Source organism: Rhinoderma darwinii, chromosome 1, assembly GCF_050947455.1.
Source record: "Rhinoderma darwinii isolate aRhiDar2 chromosome 1, aRhiDar2.hap1, whole genome shotgun sequence".
Lineage (NCBI taxonomy): Eukaryota > Metazoa > Chordata > Amphibia > Anura > Rhinodermatidae > Rhinoderma > Rhinoderma darwinii.
The window spans coordinates 161,979,803-162,004,558 of record NC_134687.1 but is presented as its reverse complement, the minus strand read 5'-3'; the positions used below and the strand labels follow the sequence as shown (position 1 = coordinate 162,004,558).

General features: G+C 42.8%; 1 protein-coding gene across 4 annotated transcripts in view; it reads right to left on the bottom strand.

The window, feature by feature from the left end:
* SEC24B (SEC24 homolog B, COPII component) overlaps positions 1-24,756 on the bottom strand; it is a 116,628-nt gene that overhangs the window by 34,655 nt on the left and 57,217 nt on the right. For 2 of the 4 annotated variants that reach the window (XM_075860519.1, XM_075860520.1), the window contains 3 exons: positions 19,540-19,715; positions 17,393-17,530; positions 13,432-13,536 (listed from right to left, as the gene is read on the bottom strand). In XM_075860519.1, coding sequence (XP_075716634.1) covers positions 13,432-13,536; positions 17,393-17,530; positions 19,540-19,715 — 419 coding nt within the window. Of the gene's footprint in view, positions 1-13,431; positions 13,537-17,392; positions 17,531-19,539; positions 19,716-24,353; positions 24,697-24,756 lie in introns of those variants that run through there. The other 2 variants (XM_075860521.1, XR_012883027.1) reach the window with 2 other exon arrangements.

The window sequence follows — 24,756 nt, the reverse complement described above, 5'->3', positions numbered from 1 at the left end:
ATAAGATATCTGCCAGATAAACAAAAGTGAATAATGAACAAGACGTCGTGCACACGACAGAAAGGGCTTTTACGGTCCACTGGATAGGTCATCAGTATATCATTGGTGCGGTTCAGACAGCCGGATCCCGCACCGTTAAGCCACTCCAGCTGCCTCTGGGCATCGGATGTTATGGCCCATTATGCGATGTACATAGCAGGAAGCAGTTGGCTCCGTACATAGCATAGTGGCCGTGCTGCCGAAATGCAGCTCTGCTCCTATTCACTTGAATAGGAGCAGAGCTGCAGTACTGCAGCTCAGTCGCTATTCAGTGGCCGGAGCCAAATGCTTCCGGCATGTACGTCCAGCGCTCAGAGGCTTAGCAACGCGGGGTCCGGGTGTCAGACCCCCCACAGATCATGTACTGATGACCTATCCAGTGGATAGTTCATCCAGTTGTCCAGTAGTGGACGACCCCTTTAATGTCAAAAACTGTGCCACATCTGTCCAAGTGTTCTGTCTGGTATTGCAGCACAGCCCCATTCACTTCAATGGAGTTGAGCTGCAATACTAGGCAAAATGCAAGCACACGTGTGAAACAATTTTTGGTAGACAGCAGCCATGTTTTTCTAGTCCTGGACGACCTCATCTTCTATGCTAGTCATGAGTGGCTAGACGTTGCCGCATCAGGACGAGCATAGATGTCATGCTGATCGCGCGGGCAAACAAGTGTGCGTGCGATCAGGAGCGGGGCAACTGCTGTAATACACAGCCCCGCTCTAACGGCAGATATAAGAGAAACATCTTCTCTCCGCCGTTTACCCCTTGAATAAAGTGAGAGAAAGTTAAAAGGTGGGCCACCCTTTGATTGCATTACGGGGAATCACTGTTACGCGATCGGTGGACATACCTTGTACGGCCAGAAAGCCTAAGGTCCATTGAAGGACCCCAGGGCTGTCTGACTAGATTTCCTGTTAGGGAATACTTCGGTACCAATCGCTAGAACGAAGCAGCTGAAGCGCTCGTGTGAGCGCTCACCCGCTTCGTGTCTGTTCGACTTTTTCCGAAAATAAATGTATCGGTGTACGGACTCAATAGAAAATCTATGAGCCCGTACTCAGATACATCGGCTTTCCGGGAAAAAGCCGAACGGACACAAAGCGGTTGAGCGCTCACACGAGCGCTTCAGCTGCTTTGTTCTAGCGATTGGTGGGGGTCTCAGTGCTCGGACCCGCACCAATCCAAACTTCTGACATGTCACTATGACATGACAGAACTTTGTCCAACGTTTAGCTACCCTTTAACTGAATTTTACAGTTCAGTTATGTACGCCATCTCCTCTTTGGCTCAAGTGGGATTTTGAGTTGAAGTGTTTTTTGTGAGAATGTGTTTCTCTCCTTCAATGTATTTTTCCTCTCTATTAGTTTTTCTATACACAAGGTATTCTTCAGTAATAGTCCAATTATTGAAGTTTCACTATTGGAGAATTATACTGAATTGATACATGTGATCTGCACCTTAGGGGCATTTATAAAGGTTATAGTAATACTAATTATCTATTGCCATTCATTATTTTGAATCAAGCTATATAGAGTGCTTTGAAGTGTAATAACATCCTTTTATGAATGAAAAAGCGATATCATAGTATAGATGTCTAGTGATTGGCTGAGAAAGTACAGTCGTTTTGACGGAATGAATTGCGCAGTCTACTATGGTATGGATTCCGGGAAAACAAAGGAACCCCTAAACAATGATGACAAATGGAAACCATTTGCACCGGATCTGTCACCACTGAAATAAATGGTGATGCAAACGGAAACCTGTGGTTCCCCTGACGGAAATGTCAGACGGAACCAGTCAACGGAGTTCTGACGCAGATGTGAACGAAGCCCAATACAAAAAATACCTAGAGATGTAACTTTCTATGGGTTGGGGAAGTATTCTATAAATATTATAAATACAGAGGAAATTGTGGTTTATGAAAGTTGGTTACTTTACAACAGAAAGTCTGGAACATTATTCACAGCACTGCAATCAGGAAAAGGTCTGGTTAAATATTAAGACGTTGACCGATTATAATGTATTTAGTAAAATATATCAAGAAATAGTATACTAAACATAAGTATTTTATTGCAGATTTTGTACATTGGATGTACTTATTGTCCATAGAAAAGATGCCCTGGAGTTGGAAAAAATACAAAGAAGAGCAACGAAGCTAATTAGGGGCATGGAGAATCTAAGTTATGAGGAAAGATTAAAAGAATTAAACCTATTTAGCCTTGAAAAAAGACGACTAAGGGGGGGACATGATTAATTTATAGAAATATATTAATGGCACATACAAAAAATATGGTGAAATCCTGTTCCATGTAAAACCCCCTCAAAAAACAAGGGGGCACTCCCTCCGTCTGGAGATAAAAAGGTTCAACCTGCAGAGGTGACAAGACTTCTTTACTGTGAGAACTGTGAATTTATGGAATAGCCTACCGCAGGAGCCATCACAGCAGAAGGCTTAGATGATTTCCTAGAACAAAAAAATATTAGCACCTATGTGTAGAAATTTTTTACTACCCCTTTCCCATCCCTTGGTTGAACTTGATGGACATGTGTCTTTTTTCAATCGTACAAAGTATCTAAAAAAAAATACTATGTAATACTATGTAATTTTTATATTGTTTTTACATTGTTGAATGCTGGCGGCTATTTAAATCTCAGTCACTGTACACGCCTCACATGCCCCAGAGGAAGCCAGAAGGGCGAAACCCATGGTCGGACTAGAGTGTTGGCCACATGTGCTTTTACAATTGTTTGATACATCTGAAACTTTTTAGTATTCGGTGAGTATGAAATAAAAGCGGAGTGAAATCTAACCCCGAAGGTGTTGCACTATATCTTTGTTTTCCATACTCGAGATACAGGTTCTCGTCCTGTCCGGGAAATCAGTGTTAGGAGACAGATATGCCTTCCAGGGAACTACAAGGCTCAGAAGAGCAGAGAGCACACAAGCGGGATTGTGGATTATCTATTGAATACAGGCTGTGGAAACACGTGTCTACAGAGAATACTTTGGACTGTTTCTTTAGTACCGTCTGAGCGGTAAAATTTGTGTGTTTTTTTTTTTCTTTAAGTGTTTTGGGTGCTAAGGATTTTCCCTGCTCCGGTCTAAACTAATTTGAGTGAAGGGGCCGAGGAATACTAATATTGTATGAATTGTTCAGGTTGTTACGTTATAAGCATTCCAAACGTATATATATTAGTTACGGTTTTGTGAGGTTTATTTATTAACCCCTTTAGGACGCAGCCTGTTTTGGCCTTGTGGCACAGCCGATTTTTTCAAATCTGACATGTGTTACTTTATGTGGTAATAACTCCGGAATGCTTTTACCTATCCAAGCGATTCGGAGATTGTTTTCTCGTGACATATTGTACTTTATGATAGTGAAAAAATTTTGATGATAAATTCAAGAATTTATTCGTGAAAAACACCAAAATGTAGAGAAAATTTGCAAAAATGTGCATTTTTCTAAATTTAAATGTATCTGCTTGCAAAACAGATAGTAATACCACACAAGATAGTTACTAGTTAACATTTCCCATATGTCTACTTTATATTTGCATCGTTTTTTGAACATTTTATTTTTCTAGGACGTTACAAGGCTTAGAACTTTAGCAGCAATTTCTCACATTTTCAAGAAAATTTCAAAAGGCTATTTTTACAGGGGCCAGCTCAGTTCTGAAGAGGTTTTGAGGGCCTTATATATTAGAATCCCACAATAAATCACCCCATTTTAAAAACTGCACCCCTCAAAGTATTCAAAACAGCATTCAGAAAGTATTTTAACCCTTTAGGCGTTTCACAGGAAATAAAGCAAAGTAGAGGGGAAATTTACAAATTTCTCTTTTTTTTTGCCGAAATTCATGCGTAATAAAAAAAATTGTGTAGCACAGAAGGTTTTACCAGAGAAATACAACTCAATATTTATTGCCCAGGTCCTGCAGTTTTTAGGAATATCCCACATGTGGCCCTAGAGTCCTAATGGACAGAAACACCGGCCTCAGAAGCAAAGGAGCATATAGTGGATTTTGGGGCCTGCTTATTTTTAGATTATATATTTTAGGCACCATGTCGAGTTTGAAGAGGTCTTGTGGTGCCAACACAGTGAAAACTCCCCAAAAGTGACCCCATTTTGGAAACTACACCCCTCAAGGAATTTATCTAGAGGTATAGTTAGCATTTTGACCCCGCAGGTATTTTGCTATAGTCTGTGAAAATGAAAATCTAAGTTTTTCTGAAAAAACATAGAAATGTGTAATATTTACAAGGAATATACAAGAAAATGCACCCCAACATTTGTAAAGCATCTTCTCCCGATTACGGAAATACCCCATATGTGGTAATAAACTGCTGTTTGGACCCACGGCAGCGCTCAGAAGGGAGGGAGCACCATTTGGATTTTGGAGCGCAGATTTTGCTGGATTGGTTTTTAGTGCCATGTCGCGATTGCAACACCCTGGAGGGACCAAAACAGTGGAAACCTCCCAAAAGTGACCCCATTTGGGAAACTACACCCCTCAAGGAATTTTTCTAGGGGTATAGTAAGCATTTATACCACACAGGTCTTTTGCAGAATTTAGTAGAATTAGGCCGTGAAAATGAATATAAACATTTTTGTCCACTAAAATGTTGCATTTTTTAATTTTCACAAGGGATAAAGGAGAAAAAGTGACCCTAAATTTGTAACACAATCTCTCCAGAATATGACAATACCCCACATGTGGTAATAATTTATTTTTTTAATAGAAATTAATTAACCTTTGCAGGACTGATCCTTTTTTGCTTTTCCATTTTAGTTTTTCACTCCCTGCCTTCCAAACGCCATAACTTTTTTATTCTTCCATGAATTGAGCGGTGTGAGGGCTTTTTTTTTTTTTTTTTTTATAACATATTTTTATTAAATTTTTCCAAAAAAAAACAAACCACAGATCATACAGTAATGTATTGCCATAATAAAAAACATTACAAAAAATGTATAAATGAACATGAGATAGTAAATGCTTCCTAGCAAACTAGGTTTAATCTTGGATAGTATTCCCCAGAGGCTATCAACCCTCCTTCATCTCCTCTGTCCTTCCCATCCTTTAACCCCACATGTCGGGTATTCCTGTAAACATAGTTACATAAACTCGCATATCTGCCTAACTAACACATCAAAACAATACATAAAACAAATAAGAAATGAGAGCATACATAACAATTGGAGCTTCGTGAAGCAGTTCACCCACTCAGGCAGCTAGTCCGCAAGAATAAAAGAAATCCAAGAGGAGATATACGCTTTACTCCCGTGGTATTTTCAGTGCCCCTAAAGTGCCCTTGAGATCCTCAATCAAGTACCATGACGTTCCCGTGAATGGGCCTATAATGTCTCTTCGTTCTGTACTGGTGAAATATTTTGTGAGGAAAAGCTTCCATTTCTCAAAGAATTTTTTGCTCTGCGTGTCTTTATTCTGTAATATACCAATGCGGTCTAGATAAAACAGTTTCCTCAACCCCTGGACCACCATATTCTGAGTCGGTACTTCAGCTACCAGCCAGTTTTGGAGTATGCATCTCTTTGCCACTATCAGTGTGGCATGGGCCATGGGGGATAAATGTGTCGTTTCTGTCTCTTCTAATTCTCCATCATGTTGTATATGGAATAAGACCTCCATTGGCCCTACATTCCCATGGAACCTGCCCACCTGCTGCAATAAGGATGTTATCTCCCCCCAGAATGGCTGAATATGTGCACACGCCCAAAGGCCATGATACATGTCCGTCTTTGAGATATTACATCTAGGGAATGACTTTTTCCTATCTGGTTGTGAGGCGGAGGGGGCCAGGGTAAATGCATATATTGCTTGGTGTATAATCTTCAAATGAGTTTCCCTCCAGTTTTCGTTGTGTACGTGCGCCCTGAAATCCACCAGCCCTTTTTCAATATGCCTTTCAATGCCTGGTAAATTAAACAGTTTTTCCCATCTCCCAAAGGCCTGCCCCGGGGACATCTTCAGTAGTAATGGTCTGAGTGTACTATATAATTGGGAAATGGAGTGTCTGTGATTGTCCGTGAACCATGAATCAAACAGGTTGGGGGGGACCTCATCCGCTACATCCGCAAGTTTAGTTTTACAGTGATTAACTATTTGCATGTACTGTAAGTGCTGATGCCGAGCAAAAACGTATTTATTCTGGAGCTCTTGCAAGGTTAACCACCTCTTATCCTGTGCGTGAAACATATCCCCCAGTGTCGCTACCCCTTTCTCCCTCCATTCTGACATTAGTTTGTTAGATCTTCCTGCTGCAAACTCTGGGTGCTGCCATAAGGGCATATGTTTTGAAATGCGATAAGAAAGATTATAATGTTTGCGCAGTACCTTCCAGGCAATGATGGTATCTCGTAACAGAGATGATTTCTTGACGATCTTTGGGAGACAAGTGAACGTTGTGTGTACCAGAGCCATGAGATCCCAAGGTTTTGCTAGCTGTCTCTCCAATCTAGTGTTGGAGTGGAACTCTGTGTTGTGTTTCCAATCTAGCAGATGTCTACTCAGACAGGCCAGGTTATAACCCCGGATGTTAGGGAAATTGACCCCTCCTTCCGCCTTCCGCATCATGAGTTTCGTGAGCGCTATTCTTGGTTTCTTCCCCCCCCATATGAATTTGGTAAATGATGAGTTGAGTATATTGATATCTGAGTGCTTGACCAGAAGTGGAATAGTCTGGAGCGGGTAGAGTAATTTCGCAAATCCTGACATTTTGACCAAACAGCTCCTTCCCATCAGTGATAGAGGTAGACTGTGCCATCTGAGAAGATCTGCTTGGATATCCTGTATAAGGGGGGGGATAATTTAGATCATATAAGGAGTTGGGTGCTCGACCCACTTTAATACCCAGATAAGTAATGTTTGACTTAGCCATCTCAACATCCAGGGTGGCTAGGGACCGCCTATATGCTGGGTCCTGTGTTCCCAAATCTAATAACTGGCATTTTAACATGTTAACTTTGTACCCTGAATAGCTCCCAAAGTCGTTCAATGCCTGGAAGATACACGGAACATCTTTAAGGGGGTTTGCGAGAAATAACAAGATGTCATCTGCAAACAACGTTTCCTTGACCTCCATCTCCCCCACACTTATGCCCGTATATAGATTGGATGACGTCAGATAACGTGCCAGCGGCTCCAAAGCCAGATTGAACAATAGTGGCGATAGCGGACACCCCTGTCTTGTACCTTTACATAGACGGAATGGTTTAGATAGAAAGCCCGGTGTGGAGATTCTAGCCTTAGGGTCTTTGTACATGTGGTGTAATAAGATCCTGAATGCCCCCGTTATTTCCAACCTATCCAGGACAGCATCCAACCATTTCCATCGGACATTGTCAAAAGCTTTCTCCGCGTCAAGTAAAAGTAAAGCCGAATGTTCCTCCGGAAATGGGTTATGCTGTACTCTATCTAGCACTGCCAGAACCATCCTAATGTTAGTGACCGCCGACCTACCTTTAATAAAACCTACTTGTTCTGGGGCTATGAGGAACGGCATTATATTCGCTAACCTATCAGCTATGATTTTGGAAAGGAGTTTAGCGTCCACGTTTATGGGCCTGTATGACCCTGGTAGTAGGGGGTCCTTTCCAGGTTTTAGCAATAATTTCACATAAGATGTGTCTGCTGATGGTGGTAGTCCCTCCTCTCCCAGAGCATTGTTAAACAAGGAGACCAAAGTCTCCGTAATCTGTTCCCGCATTACTTTAAAAAATTCGCCGGTCAGCCCATCTGGGCCAGGCGCCTTACTATTTTTAAAGTTTCTTATTGCCTCATCTACCTCCTCCCTTGTGACCCTGGCATTTAGAAGTTGCAACTGTTCCGCGTAAAGTGACCTTGTCTAACAGTGTGTCTGTCAGTGAAAGGGAAGATGTATCAGAGTATAGCTCCTCATAGAATTTGGCCAGGATGGAGTTAATACTAGTTGGATCGCATGTTTCTCGCCCATTATGATCCCTCAATTTCGCTATGTGTTGCACTGAGCGTTTTCCTCGAGCCATATTGGCCAAAAGTTTACCCGCCTTACTTCCAAACTTATGTAAAGTAGCTTCAAAGTCTCGAGTATGCATTGTTTCTTTCTGAGCTGCCCACTCGTCAAAAGAGTGTTTTGCCTGAATCCGGGCCTGTCTAGCATCCAATGTAGGGTGTGCCAAATATGCTGTATAGGTTGCCCTCAGTGTAGCACTAGAGGCATTAAATTTTTGTGTTATTTCCCGTTTTTTGCTGACGGTATATGCCATTATCCGCCCCCTCAGCACTGCCTTGGCCGTATCCCAGAACAGTGAGGGGTCATCTCTGTGTCCTGAATTCGTCGACGTGTATTCTAACCACCACCCTCTTAGCTGTCTCACAAAGGTGTCATCAGTTGCTAAATGAGCCGGGAATCTCCATATGAAGTCTGATCCTCTGGGATATATTTCCTGGAAATCTACCAGTACCGGGGCGTGATCTGAGATCACTAGGTCCCCTATCTCGGCGACCCCCAGCCTCGGTTGTAATGTTGGGGATATTAAAAGGTAGTCTATCCTGGACCAGGACTGTTGAGCGTGGGAGTAATGCGTAAATTCCCGGGCATCCGGGTTACCCCTTCTCCAGGGATCTATTAAGTGTGTTCTTTCCATCAGGGGTCCTAACACTCGGTCCTGTTTTCTGGGGGCCCTTGTAGGAATGGATTCCGTGCATTGTGAACTGTGTGTGCGTCTATCCTCCTTGTGATCAGAAACTGAATTAAAGTCACCTCCCACTATTTTGTGCTGGACATTATCTGACAGAAGGGCCCTCTCCAAACCATTGAAAATCGAAATATTATCACTGTTAGGTCCATACACGTTATAAATGCTTAATACCCCGCATGGTGTGCTTAGAGTAATATGGAGCAGTCGCCCTTCCCTATCTGCATCAGTGTGGATTACCTCATGTACCAGGTTTCTATTTATTAAAATAAGTACCCCCGCTTTACGGCCACAAGCTGAAGAGCCGTATACTTGGCCCACCCACAATTTTTTCATGCGGTGGAAGTCGCTCTCCTCCAAATGTGTCTCCTGAAGAAGAGCGATGTCTGTATAGAGTTTTTTTAAGTGACGGAGTACCATCATTCTCTTGTTAGGGGACCTGAGCCCGTTTACATTCCACGAGGTCAGCTGCATAAATTGGGCGTTCCGAAAAGGTTCACTATTGACTGGTCATATATATCTATTTCTAGGCAAGAGTGCTTTGCTGCCTTGGTAGCCGCCCGGCGGCGTCTGCTCCAGATTGCTCCCAACATTACAATAACAACATTTGCATTTGGTGCCAGAGAATTGGCACAACCTTTAACAACAAAATGCCCATCCAGGAATGTCACCAGCATTTCCTGTGAGACAAACTTTAAATTGGCATACATAACTTCACTTTTTTCTTGTCTGTGACCCCTCCCCCCCCCGCCATCTTTTCGTGACATACTGGATCTTCATATTTTAAATTTTAAAGTATTAAAATAAGTTGGACTTCCTATACATCACGGGTACAAGTGCTTATGCCTACTATAGCAGGAATTTTGTCGGAATAATATCCCACCAGAACCAATTGCCACATGAATATATAAGGCACAATCAAATGCGTTCATGGAGCCTCTATGAAATACTTATCAGTCCGGGATGGTTGCAAGCAGGTTTTCTGAGCGTTGTCGGTGTGGCGTCTTCGACGATTCTGCCCGTTGTTGCTTGGGTGAGGAAGTGGAATTGCGGGCGATATCTGACCATGTACAGTCCCTCGGTGGAGAAACTGGTGCACGGGGTCCTTCCCCTCCTGTACCTTGACTCGCCGTCTCCTCTCCCAATTTTCTAGGGCCCCGAAGTCCAGGGATCTTGTCTACATATAATGCCGCCTCCTCAGGATTGTGGAATACCTTGGTGGCGCCATCCGTCTGCATGATCCTCAAGGTGGCTGGATACTGTAGCTGGAATTTGATTTTGCGTTTGTAAAGGGAGGTGCAGACCCCTCCAAATGCTCTCCGACGCCTTGTGACTTCTGCCGAATAATCTGCAAACAGGATGATTTTTGCTCCCCTTATATGCAAAGGGGTATTACGGTTCCGGAAAGTGCGCAGAAGTTCCTCTTTATCATTGTAATCCAAGTACCGCATGATCACCTGGCGCGGTCTGCTTTGCGGCTCTCCTTTGGCGTTGGAGCTCGGACCAGGGGGGCCCACTCGGTGCGCCCTTTCCACTCTGCAAGATCTGGTCAGGCCTAGCGCTTCTGGTAGTTCCGTCTCGCAGATGCCCTGGAGAAGCTGCGGTCTAATATGCTCAGGCAGTCCCACTATCCTTAAATTATTCCTTCTGGAACGATTCTCAAGATCTTCTAAGCGGTCTCTGAGTTTTGTGTTATCTCGCATTAGGTCTCTAATGCAGGTATGTGCCCCTGCGGATTCATCTTCCATGAGACCAACCCGCTGTTCCAATTCATCTAGTCGATTGCCATGAGATGTCACCTCATTTTGGAGTTTTTGGAGCGTTGTTGTGACTGTGGCTATTAGGGAGTCTCTGATGTCGGGGGCCAGTTGGGTAGCCACCTCAATTGCCAGCTTCCGATAATCAATCTGCGAGTCAGTCATTACCGACGGCGATAACATTTCCCTCTGTATGTCTGGGCTCTGAGACCGGCTCTGTGAAAGTGGTGGCTGCAGCGGCGCCGCCATCTTGGATGGCGCCTCACCTCGTGTGCTGTGTTCGGCCGGACAGGAGATCTCTCTGCTGCCGCTCCGGAGGAGATATCTCTCCATAAACCGCCCGGTTCTTGTCCCCCAACTCTCCTCCTAGTGCCGGGGTGGTTATATCCTGCGGGTGTGTGGCGTCGATGGGTTAGGGGATCAGGGCTTCAGGAGCTCATGCAGCTCCGTCCTCACATCCCAGCGCCGGAACCGGAAGTTTTATGTGGTTTTTAATGTCAAAACGTGCACGTCAGACGTACAGTAAAAACTCGATGTGAACTTAGCCTTAGACAGGAAGAAGCTATCTAATAGATATCTTTATCAGCCATATTAGCTCTCACAGCTCTGCTATTTAATGTCACGCAATAATCCAGGAGCTTCTCTCCTCCCTCGTCCAGATTGATTGAATCTCTGCACGCAGAGCAATAAAAATGATTTGATATCAGTGACAAAATATCTATTGGTCCTTTAGAACGTGTTCGTTTGACCAATTTATAAGCTGTAAGGTTACCAGACATTCTCAATCAGCTATGGAGGAAGTAGCCAGCTTCTTGTCTTACTTGGACTCATTGGGATATCCTCGGATTCTCTGGTGGACTAGTCTTGTTTTGTTTAACCCCGTTCAGAAACTCCTGTCCCAGGATGAATGATGTTGTGCGACGGATAAACCAAGGTCTCCTCAGAGGCGAGGTGTCGGGTTCACACACTGAGCATGCTCCGTGAGGGCTTTTTTTTTTTGGCAGGACGAGCTGTAGTTTTTATTGGTACATGCAAATTTTTGATCACTTTTTATTCCATTTTATTTAGAGCTTTGGTGGCCAAAAACAGTGATTTTGGCGTTTTAAATTCTTTATTTCTTACGGCGTTCATAATGCGCTATAAATGACAATTTAACTTTATTCTGCGGGTTGGTATGATTACGGCGATACCATATGTATATAGTTTTTTTTATATTTTGCAGCGTTTGCACAATAAAATCACTTCTTTATAAAATAATTTATTTTCTGTGGCACCATATTCGGAGAGCCGTAACTTTTTTATTTTTCAGTCAAAAAAGCGGTGTAAGGGCTTGTTTATGGCGGGACGGGTTGTAGTATTTATTGGTACTATTTTCGGGTACATGCGACTTTTTGATCACTTTTTATTCTATATTTTAGGAGCTGTGGTGACCAATAAAATAGTGATTCTGGCATTGTTTTTAGTTTGTTTTTTTTGCGGCGTTCACCGTGCGGTAAAAATAACATTATAGTTTTATAGATTGGGTCGTTACGAACGTGGTGATATCAAATATGTGTACTGTTTTTTTAACGGTTTGATTTTTTTCTCTATAATAAGAGACTTATTATAGGAAAAAAACACCTTTTATTTTTACACTTTTGTAAAACATTTTTATCAACATTTTTTTTAATTTTTTCTTTACTTTTGACACTTTCTTTTTTTACCTGCAGCTTTAATCGCTGCTAGAAGACATTACACTACCTAGGTAGTGTAACGTATTCCAACTGTCAGTGTGACATCACAGTCACTCTGACGGTTAGTCTACGAGGACCAGCCAGAGGCTAATCCTCATAGGCTTGCATACATGGCAGACCCGGAGGCAGTTGTCTGGCCCCCGGGTGCCATCACAAGCATCAGCAGCCCCCACAATTGCATGGGGGCTGCTGATGTGCTACAAACCCTGTACATGCGGAGATCGCAATCGAGCCCCGCATGTAACGGGTTAATTGCCGAAATCAGCGGCAATGAGCCGCTGATCGGCAACAGTGGAGTGTCAGCTGACCTCCTGGTTCCCGATGCACACTGTCGCCGACACGGTCACAGACAGTGTCATCGACAGTGTGCATCGCAAACGGCAGTGACGTCCTGTCACTCTGACAGGAAGTCTATCAGGAGGCTGATCCTGATAGGCTTCCGTACATGGAAGACACGGAGGCCATTACTTGGCCTCCGATCGCCATGCTAGCCATCTGCAAACCTCACGATTTCATCGTGAGGTCTGCCGATGTGCTAGAAACCCCTGAATGCAATCGATCACCGCAATCAAGGGGTTAATTGCCGAAATCAGCGGAAATAAGCCGCTGATCGTCATTAAATGGAGTGTCAGCTGTCAGGGATAGCTGGCCTCCCGGTGCACACTGTCGCCGACAGTGTGCACTGGGAACCACGCAGTAACTGTACGTACCTGTTCGCTAAGACACTGGCCACATGGACGTACAGTTGCGTCCTGGTGCGCCTAGGGGTTAAAGTATTTTTTAAATGAGTTTACAGTATCTTTTTGGTGGCATCTTTTTTTTTTTTCTAGAAACAATTTTGTGACTTTTGGCTAATGTACGGTTTTTCTGCTGATACAATATGCCTCTGCATAATAATATATCAGAGTATTTAGGCAGAAAATTCACTCATTGCAAGCAGTGCTGTGGCTACTGTTAGTGACGCTGCACTCCATGTGTATGTATCGGATCTTGCACCCCTTTAAACACATATTTAGAGGAGAGCTCAATAAAAAGAAACTACACATGGAAAAAGGATGGCAGTGTTTGGCGTAAACATTCTTTAGGTGTCAGTTAAATTTATATCTCATGCTTCCATTTATTATAGAAAACAAAAATTCTAAAACCAAAAAGGTACACCAGTATAAAATACTATATATGCAACACATTAAGAAAGTAAGAACATACTGAACCAGCGTCCATGAGAAAAGCACCTTCCCTCTCAAGTTTTTCGGCAGATAAATGCTGAAGATGTGGCTGTGGAACAACCAAGTCGTTCACAAGAATAGCACCCTGTAAAACAAAGCATGAATGCAAATCATTATCTTTAGTTTCAGTGTTCTGAAAGAAAAAAAGAAAAAGATGATAAAACACAAAAAAGCTACGCTACTCATGCGGTGTCTATGGGAGTGTTCAAGAAAGTTAAGAAAATCTTTGTAAACATTGCAAAATATTTTTTTTTTAAATAAATGACAATAGATACCAAAGTTTGACGTTGCAACAGACCAAAAGTTGTAGGCTTCCAGGCCATATTGGATGGTTCTAACTATGGCTGGGCGATTTTGCCAAAATATAAAAACTAGATTTTGTTTTCAACACTATGGGCGGTTTTCGATTTGAATCTCTATTTTCAAATTTTTCCTTTTATTTAACAGTAATCCCAAGAGATTTAATAAATTATTTTCTTTATATAAATAACTTAACAAACATTGCTATAATAATTGCACAACTTTTAACCTCTGCAAATACTTTATCAGAAATACAATAGGAAAAATGTATATCTAATGGATTATAAAATCTGTGCTCCCCGGCAGGGAACAGGTTAACAGAATCTATAATCAACGATGCGCTGCGTGCACTAACATCCCTCTCTGCCCGTCACCACCTCAGACGGTCTCCGACATTGCAGGTGAGAGCAGTGTAAATTGCAGCAGGGCCAGGCAGATAGCGCTGAGCGGGCACTCTGGGAGAGATTACATTAGTGTCTGAAGTCTGAGCCGGACCCTGTGCAGCACCGGCCCGATGATGGGCTTTTAAATAAATGAGGTTAAGGCCGGATTTACACGACTGTGATTGCACCGTGAAAGTCAGTCAGTTTGGCAGATGGATTTCCCGGCCGACCATGGTACATGTGAACGGGACTTCTGGCATCAGACATTTAGGGCTCATTTACATGAGCGTGAATCTCGTCTGTGTGCTGTGCGTATTTTACGCATCAATTACATTGAAAAAATAAAAAAAAGAAGTGCTTTCGAGTGCCTGAAAAATACGCCACTCGCAAAGCACGCCGATGCAAAACGCAACACACAGATATACGCAAGTGTTTTACGAGCGTAAATCTGTCACGCTCGTGTGACTGTAGCCAACTGTCAGTTTTTCATGGCCGTTTTGCATTAGTGTCTCCATATATATTCATCCATTTCCAGTCCATCTGTCCGCTAATGGCCGTTTGTCATCCATTTGCCATTCGTTTTTCATGGCAGTCAAAAAACCAAAACCGATCGATTTAATTTGTCAGGTTTTTTTTGTCCCAATCCCCTGAAAACACTAAAGTGCCCATGTAAATAGTACTACATCCCCCTGTAGATAGCCCCCCTTGCAACCGCACCACCACCCACCCTTGTAGATAGCAGCACTCCCCCCCCATGTAGATCGCATCACCACCCCCCCATGTGCAGATCGCATCACCACCCCCCCCATGTGCAGATCGCATCACCACCCCCCCATGTGTAGATCGCATCACCACCCCCCCCATGTGTAGATCGCATCACCACCCCCCCATGTGTAGATCGCATCACCACCCCCCATGTGTAGATCGCATCACCACCAACCCCGTGTAGATCGCATCACCTCCAACCCCCCCGTGTAGATCGCATCACCACCAACCCCCCCGTATAAATCGCATCACCACCCAGGCCCGTGTAGATCGCATATCGCCCCCCCCGCCCCCGTGTAGATCGCATATCGGCTCCCCCCCGTGTAGATCGCATCACCACCAACCCCCCCGTGTAAATCGCATCACCACCCTGACCCCGTGTAGATCGCATCACCCGCCCCCCTGTGTAGATCGCATCGCCACCACCCCCTTGTAGATCGCGCCACTGTAGCGGCAACGTCATCGGCGACCTTTGGTCGGGGATTCCGCTCCTAGAGGGAGTCCCTGACGTCTCTGTCCATACATGAACAGTGACATCAATGGCTTTCCCAAGACAGGAGTCTGTGGCCTGAGATCTTGTAATGCTCTGGCCGGGGACTCCGCTTCTAGAGGGAGCCCCTGAAGTCACTGTCCATATATGGACAGGGACTCTCACTGGGAACGGAATCCCCGGCCAGAGTTTGTCGACGCCTTGGCCGGTGATACAGCTCCTAGTGGGAGCTACAGTGGTGTCATTTTCTTAGGGTGGGGTGGGGTGCTGCTGCAATCTACTAGGCGGAGGGGGGGGGGTGCGATCTGCAAGGGGTGGTGCTATCTACAGAGGGGTGATGGCGGTATCTACAGGGCGGTGTGGTTATATACTAGGAGTACTTCTTCCCCACGGAACTACTGTTCCGTACTGTATAATTTTGTTCAGTACAGAACTGCAGTCCTGTGGGGAGGCGAGACAGAACGGGGCGCAGCTTGTCAGACTGGGCAGAGCAGGCAGTGATGAGGCGAGGTGGGGCGGAGCAGCATGGTGCCACTAAAGTGTCAAATCCACAACACTTAAATGTAAATACGAAACAAAATAATTATTATACCGTTCTAACTGAATACCATTCTAACTAATTTATCAAAGTACAAATTTTATTTCCATACTCACAAGGATAAGGATATTTCAAACATATAACAAAATGAATAAAATAAAATGTATAATAAAATGTTTTTAAACATTTTATTATATGTTTGAAATATCTTAATCCTTGTGAATATGGAAATCAAATTTGTACTTTGATAAATCTCCAGACAGTGTTGCACTATATTTTTCCTTTTTCATCTACAAATATGGAATCCGTAACCTGTTCTATGTGTAGTGGCAATCAACCTTGGAAAACCTGGATTAAGCTCCGTAGAACTACAGGTCTCAGGAGAAGTTGTCCACCCATTGCATCCTTTTTGGACTTTATTTCCTACTTGTGTATGTGCTGGGAGAAGGGATATCTGCTAAGGATGTTACTCTAGGTTGCTATTTTTTAAATCGTTATAATAATTATTTTGTTTACCATTTACATGCTGTTAAAAACCGATCCTGCGCGGAGTTACGACATTTAGTTACATAGTATAGTGCCACACGGTGCTCAAAGTTTATAGAAATGTGCATGTTGTCCTAATGTGCTTAGTGCTGGTGGACATGCATGCTCATTCACTTTCCCCACAACAAGGTCTATACATAGGCATCCTCTGTTCACTGCAAAGCAGCTAATAGAAATAACTTTCTGCCCTGCTGGTCAGGGAAGGAGCAGAGCCTCTGCAGTAGCATGGCAGTATAGTTGAGGAGATTGTTTGTTCTCAGCTTATTAGAATTCTAAAGCTCTGCAGCCTGACCGCTCATACGAACCCTGCACATGCCCACTCCGACCTTATGTCACACAGAATGTACTTTCATTACTCTGGACCACATTTTACTAATCTGCAGAGGAAGTAAGGAGGGACTATATGGTCAGCTGCCAGGGTAGACCGATTCTGTTCTGAGCCTGCCCCCAGAAACACAGTTTAGCAGAAGCAACAAATGAGCACAGAGTAACAAAAAAAAAAAAAAAAAAAATTAGAAAAGGTATTTTTTTTATATATTCTAGAAATACTGCAGATTATTTATTTCAGTCACTTATATAGCGACAACATATTACGCAGCACTGTACAGAGGTCTTCTTTAAAACTACTATTAACAGCATTTTATGGACTTTTGTATGAGAATGAGGATAACCACTTTAATTTATACCAGTTTTTATAAATTTTTCCTGTGGTCCTGTAAGATAACTGAGCAATACAGAACCAGTTATAAAAAAAAAAAAAAAAAAAAAAAAAAGCAGTAACACCATAAAGCACATTTATGGCTAGAATGACAACAGTAACTACATGAGACACAATCAGTCTAGATCCATGAAAATCAATTCTGCATAGCCCAAAGCTTGTCCTCAAATTGCCTAATATTTCATGCAGATGCTCTCCTACCTCATCAGTAAGCCTGTCTATTCGGTAGAAGCTTGGGTGAATCATTTTCATCAGGTGAAACAACGGCTGATATTTCATCTGGCACATTGCAAAAACACGATCATCCAGACGTGTACTGGTGCCAGTCCTGAAGGCTTTCTGGGGAGACGGTACAAAAAAAATGATTCCTTTCAATCATTATCAAGCACATTAACAATGTGTCAAAGAAGACTCAGGCAATCAGAGCTTTTACAGCTATTGAATTCCATTATCTGTAATGATTTGCCTACACAGCGGGAACTCTAGCGGAACAGCAGACTGCTCGTTTTAAATTCAGAGTAAAACAAAAACATATTTCATGCATATTTCATAGACAAGTTTCTAGCAAACGGTAAAGTTTCCGAAATTTGCACACAGAGGATGGCCCATGGAGGGGGAATTTAACACAGTGGCTGGCCTAATAGGTGAGAGGCACACATAGTGGCGGGCACTGCAATATCTGCCATCAGTAAATCCTCCAATTTTCTCTTCAAAAGAACAGAAGTTAAGGTTTGCATTATAAGAAATAAATGTATCTCCCTGCTATAAATTATTAAAGGAAACCAAATGTAGGAAACACCCCCCCCCTTCCATAAAAACAAATAAGAAATTCCCCCTTGTGGCTGCATGCACACAATGCAGAAATTCTGCATCAAAACTCAGATAAACGCAGGTAATTCCGCAGGTAAACTCTGCACTTAATATTATGTTTTTTGATGCGTTTGTAGGTGCGGATTTTACATTTTGATGTGGAAACGGGTGCATATTTTAGTGCATTTTTTTTATTTTTTTAGAAACTTGTCAGATACAATTTGGAGATGGAAATGCAAAATAAACGTTCATACTGAGGTATTTAAAATCCGCTCCACAGGTCAATTTAAATGCGAAAAAATTCTGCTACGTGTAGATGAGATTGCTTGTAGTCTCATTTACTTTGCCTATACTTTATTATGCTGCGGATTCACCGTAGGAAGTCCACAGGTAATACGCATTGTGTGCATGTGGCCTAAATATCCTCCTCTCTTTTCCACTTCCAAATGTGTGCCAGAGAACAGCCATTTTTTTCCCTCCCCTATTCTCAAATAGGTCTCTGGCTGTAAGACTAGTAGCTCAAGAAGGAGCCATCCCCCACTGCTCTTTCCAAAATAGGAGGCGAACAGAAACTAAGCCCCACAGCCAATAAAGGAAGGAATCGGGGGGAAAAAAAAAAAAACTGCTGGGTCCTCTGCAAGATTTTTAAAAAACGTTGTATTCCACTCTTTACCAGTGCTCTTCAACACGTCTAAGGGTCCTCTTGCACGGCCCAACGTGCCGTGTAAACGAGCGCCGATCAATGAGACAGGCACTGGTTTGCTCCTTCCGCAAGAAGCAATGTATTGGGACGAGCGCTTGTTACTCTGATCGCTTGTCCCCATAAATTTCTATCACGCCGGCAGCACGTCTCCCTGTTTACACAGGGAGATTTGCTGCGGACAACGATATTATCGACTGCATAAACGATACAATCAGCTGACTAACAAGAATTTGTTCGTTCATCAGCTGATCGTTGCCCTGTTTAGGACGAGGACAATAGGAGTACTCCTATAGACCTAGTGTGTTACCTCTGGTGCACGCTTACCACAGATTAAGATCCTAGGCTCTATGCGGTGCCGTCCAGATACCATTATCAGCCTTTGCTGCATTTGCCATCTTCCATTTACCAGAGCTAAATTTCCCCCCTATGTCAACACATTAGTGTACTGTACATTTATCAATGCAACTTAGCCAGAACGGCACTGAAAAGAACAGCAATTATCAAATTACCAGACATTTTTGTCTGATACGAGTGATAAATTTACAAACGAATTTAGCCACTTCTCAGTGCAGAAAGGCGGCTGTGAGGTGCAATCGGACATTGTTCCGTAGCTGTGCGGTATTCCTTAACAAAAATACACTACATGAAAATTGGGTGGTTAGACAGTGTTTTCTTCAGATAAACTGCTAAAAGATTTTTCTCTGAAACCCACGTACCCCCTCTATGACTTTCATACGCCCCAATAGGGCATAAAGGCAGGGGTTGGCTTCCTAAGAAAACGTATACCTTTTCAAATAGATTGGCTTGGTTTTGTAACCCAAATACATTCACTCACCTGCTTCAGAAGAGACAAAATATACAGAGGAAAAAGCTTAAGAGAATTGGGTGCAATCAGAGTGGACTGTTGTAGATTGGAAAGTGTGGACTTGTAGGACGACAGGGAATCTACCACTGCGTTGACCAAAGCATCTCTAGCATCAGAAAGACTGGATGTAATTGATCGATCTACAGCTGTAAAAACGATACATAACAGATGAAGAAAAGCAAATGTTAGACAGGCCTTGTGCAGAGTAAATGGTAATCAAGCTCAGTGTTAGGCCTCATGCACGCAGCAGAGCCATACAGTCCCTACAGTTAAGCCATAGGTACTCCCCGTAACGTTCTATAATAGTGCTGCAGAGCCTTATTACAGAGATTTTCCCTCCTAGAAGCAATGCTTAGAGGGGAAAGTAGATCCATAACGTGACATTCATTGGAGCATGCTGAATCCAAGAGAAAAAGAAAAACCCCACCTGTACATATAGAGTTACAGTGTCTATATGTGCTGTATTACAACTTAGAACCCCCAGGAGCAGTTCTAATATGTGGGGGGAAACATGCCAGTAAGTGTTCAACTTCACTACAGCGCCACCACAGGTAAAACTAAGCATTATAGTATGCCCATTCAAATTAACGGGTTGTGTGTGTAATGCAGGACAGGTCCACCAGACCAAGAGCTCTCCATTCTGGCCAAGAGATGAGGATACCCCCCCTATTAACTCAGAACTCCCAAATATGGTATATAAAAATGGGATTTTCTAAACTGGACATCCCCTTAAAGGGAACCGGTCACTCGATTTTAGGACACTAAACCACCCGCATGTGGATATACTGGTGGGGTTAAGTTTCCTAACCAGCCACCTCTCAAAACGGCTCGTTTAAGCATTTTGTCTAAAACAAAATTATAATACAGCGTGCACTGAATGTAAGTTACCAGAGATCCTAAGAGGAGTCTAGCGGCATCCTGCGCATGCTCAGTACTCAGATAAAGCAGAGGCCGGTACACCGGCACTCATCTCATGACTCTTCTCAGGTAATTTACATTCAGCGTACGCTGTATTATAATTTATTTTTAACCAAAATTTTTGGTTTTGAGAGGGGCATGTTTAGGATGCAGCAGTATAAAGACATGCAGATGGTTTAGTGTCCTAAAATCTACTGACAGGTTCTCTTTAAAGACTCCTTTATGTAAATTAAGCTTAAAGTATAACCGTTGTTTAAATTTTCTCATAAATCAATAGTTCAAGCGAATATAGGAAACCTTATATCTTATTCGAGAAAAATGCCACTTTCGCCACTTAACAGACTACTCCAATTGTCTCGTCTGTCTCCTCAACTGATCACTCACTGTTAATGATGAAGACAGCTCTCTGAGGTAACAGGTTACACGCTGCCCATAGAAGTCTATGGAGGGGGTGGGGCAGCTGCAAATTGAGACACCGACAGATGCTGCTGCTTATTGTGAGTGTTTTAATAGGATTCAGCACTGGGGTGTGACAGTAAAACACTTAATAGAAGCTGAATGAAGGACAGCATTACTGAGCAGCCTAGCTGTGAATCCAGCACTGGGGGAGGCAAAACACTAGAAGTAGCAGAAGTAGCAGACAAAATTGCCTCCCATTTATTTCAATGGATGGTGGAGGCGTTTTTTTTCCAGCGAGGGGGAAAAAAACGCTCGCAGGAAAAAGAAGCGACGTGCCCGATCTTGAGGCGTTTTCCGAATCAAAAACCCCATTGAAATCAATAAGACGGAAAAAAAAACACCGCGAACGGCCACGGCGGTTTGACGCGTTTTTTTCCTTTGCCTGTTTAAGACAGAAGTAAAAGAACGCGTCAAAATTCGTGGCAAAAACCACGTCAAAAAACGCCTGTGGTGCAAAGTCACAGCCACAAAACCGTGTTGTTTACTGATGAGTGCCGTGCAACCCTGGATGGTCCAGATGGATGGAGTAGTGGATGGTTGGTAAATGGCCACCATGTCCCAACAAGGCTGCGACGTCAGCAAGGAGGTTGCGGAGTCATGTTTTGAGCTGGAATCATGTGGAGAGAGATGGTAGGCCCCTTTAGGGTCCCTGACGGTGTGAAAATGACCTCTGCAAAGTACGTAGAGTTTATGACTGACCACTTTCTTCTGTGGTACAAAAAGAAGAACCGTGCCTTCCGTAGCAAAATTATCTTCATGCATGACAATGCACCATCTCATGCTGAAAAGAATACATCTGTGTCATTGGCTGCTATGGCATAAAAGGAGAGAAAATCATGGTGTGGCCCCCATGTTCCCCTGACCTCAACCCTATTGAGAACATTTGGAACATCCTCTGGGAGGCTATTCTGACATCCTGCAAAGATATTCAAGCAGAAACTGTCCAAATACTCACAAATTCAATGGATGCAAGAATTGTGAAGGTGATATCAAAGAAGGGGTCCTATGTTAAGATGTAACTTGGCCTGTTAAGTTTTTTTAGATTGAAAGAGCTTTTGATTTCTGTAAATATGACCTCCTGATGCTGCAAATTCAACAAATTACCATTTTAGTTCTCTTTACAACCTTTAAAATGTTCTGATCTCTGTTGTGCATAATCATTTGAAACAGTGCATTTAGAGTTTTTTTACTTCTAAAAAAAAAATCTGTTATTTGTTTAATAAAATTTGCATTATACTCCAACGGTTGATGGCTTGAAGATTATACTGACTGTCATTTGCATCGACTATTTAGGAAAATCAGCGAAAAATAACATTTGCATAATAATTTGGAATGCGGTGTACACAGATTTATTTGAATTTCCTTGACTTTAGCATATTGTAATAAAGTCTTTTTTCTGCAAAGTCATGGAAATCCAAAACAAATAGTACGTGGGGTCAAAGTTTAAGGCTGGGTTCACACAGAATTTTTTGCAGGCAGAAAATCTGCCTCAAAATTTAGTTTGGAATTTTGAGGCAGATTTTGCTCTGCTTGCACGCCGATTTCGTGGCGTTTTTTGCCCGTGGCCATTGAGCGCCGCGGGCAAAAAACTCAGCGAAATACGCTTTCTCTGCCTCCCATTGATGTCAATGGCAGGTCAGAGACGTAAACGCCCAAAGATCGGGCATGTCGCTTTATTCCCGCGAGTCGGTTTTTCCGCCCGCGGGGAAAACATGCCTCCGCCTCCCATTGAAATATATGCAAGATTCAGTTCAAGCTCTACTTTATAACCTCTATTGCAAACAACTTAAGTTAAAGCTTAAAAAAAACAAACAAAAAAAAAAACAAACAAAAAAAAAAACTGTGGGAGTTAAAAGAATGGGAAGAAAATACACGCAAATTATTTCTCACATTGATTAAACTCCAGAAAACAACATCCTTCCACCAATACCATTAGAAAGTATTTCACCTGTTAACTTGCTATTCACAGACATCCATTATGCAATTTCAAGACTTTGAAGTATGTTGCACCCTAATGACACAAATGGGGTCATACTGAAATTATTATTATTTTTTTTTAACTCCTAATCCTGCACACTCTGCAAGCCCTAGTTATATCATACAAGCTTTGCAGAAGTAGCATGTGTTTGAGATAGGCCTAGCATCAGTACTATGCTGCAATTCTGCGAGAAAAAGGCTTTACTGCTTTACCCCTTCCCGCCGCAGCCATTTTTTGTTTTTTTTTGCTTATTCTACACCACCTTCCAAAAGCCATCATTTTTTACTTTCTTCTGTATGAGGGCTTGTTTTTTAGCGGGAAGTGTTTGTTTTTCACAGGCCCAAAATTCTTTATAGGGCGGAATCGGACAATTAAAAAAAAAAACACGAAACAAAATCAATTCCTCCATTTTTTGGGGGTTTGGTTTTTACAGCGTTCACCGTGGGGTAAAAACAACATGTTTACTTTATTTTTCGGGGTCAATAAGATTAAATAAAATTGGTTGTCGCCATATTCCGAGAGCCATAACTTTTTTTTTTCTTCTGTCAATTGAGCAGTGTGAGGGCTTGTTTTTTGCGGGGAAAAGCTGTAGTTTTTATTGGTACTATTTTGGAGTACATAAGACTTTTTGATCACTTTTTATTAAATTTTTGTGGGAAACGCAGTGACAAAAATACCCCCCAAAAAAAACAGCGTTCCCCATGCAGGTTAAATAATGTTATATTGTAATAGTTCGTACTTTTACAAATGCTTCGATACCAGTTATGTTATATTTTTTTTTTATATTGCTTTTGGGAGAAAGGTTTTTTTTTCGAAGTTTTACTTTTTTTTGTATACATAAAATAACCTTTTATGTAACTGTATTTTACGTTTTTTCTTATTAGTTCCCCTAGGGAACTTGCACCAGCGATCGTTAAATCACTTATACGACATACTGCAATACTAATGCATTAAAACAAAAATTAGACCCAAGAGGAATCATGAAACCATCAATACTAGACACTGTATTTGTAAAATATATTTTTATTAAACTAAATTTAAAATGTGCAAAAATGTAAAATAAAATAAGTAATAGAACAACAAAAAACCTGTGTGCACGTAAAGCTGTACACCAGACAGCAGTAACAATTAGGTATAGAGCTACATAGATATAACAGTGTATTTGTGAATAACGGCTATATAAATATCAATAAGTTAATAACCACCTCCGGGGGGGGGGGGGGGGCTGCGCGGCACCACCTCCGAGGGGGGGGGGGGGTTTGGGCGGCAGGCTGTGCGGCACCACCTCCGGGGGGCCCTGCGCGGCACCACCTACCGGGGGGGGCTGCGCGGCACCACCTACCGGGGGAGGGGGGGGGGGCTGCGCGGCACCACCTACCGGGGGGGGGGGGGCTGCGCGGCACCACCTACCGGGGGGGGGCTGCGCGGCACTACCTACCGGGGGGGGGCTGCGTGGCACTACCTACCGTGGGGGGGCTGCGTGGCACCTACAGGGGCCTGCGGCAGTATCTACAGAGGGCAGTGTGTGGCATTATCTACAGAGAGAAGTGTGTAGCAAAAAATTTACAAATGAAATTCATCCAATTTTAAAACGGACATTGAAAAAAACGGATGCAAAACGGGTCCAAATCGGCCGTTAAAACCAGCAACACGGTCTGGAACGGATGCAAAACGGCCGGGAAAACAGTCGAAAACGGCCGACACTCGGATCCTGTCGTATGGATTGAGCCTAAGTGTAGTCCGAAAATATGATGTGGTACTCCAAGTGATTGCTAAACCGCAATAAAGGTAGATGGTAATAGCCATACAATCGAAAAAGGCACCAAAATAAG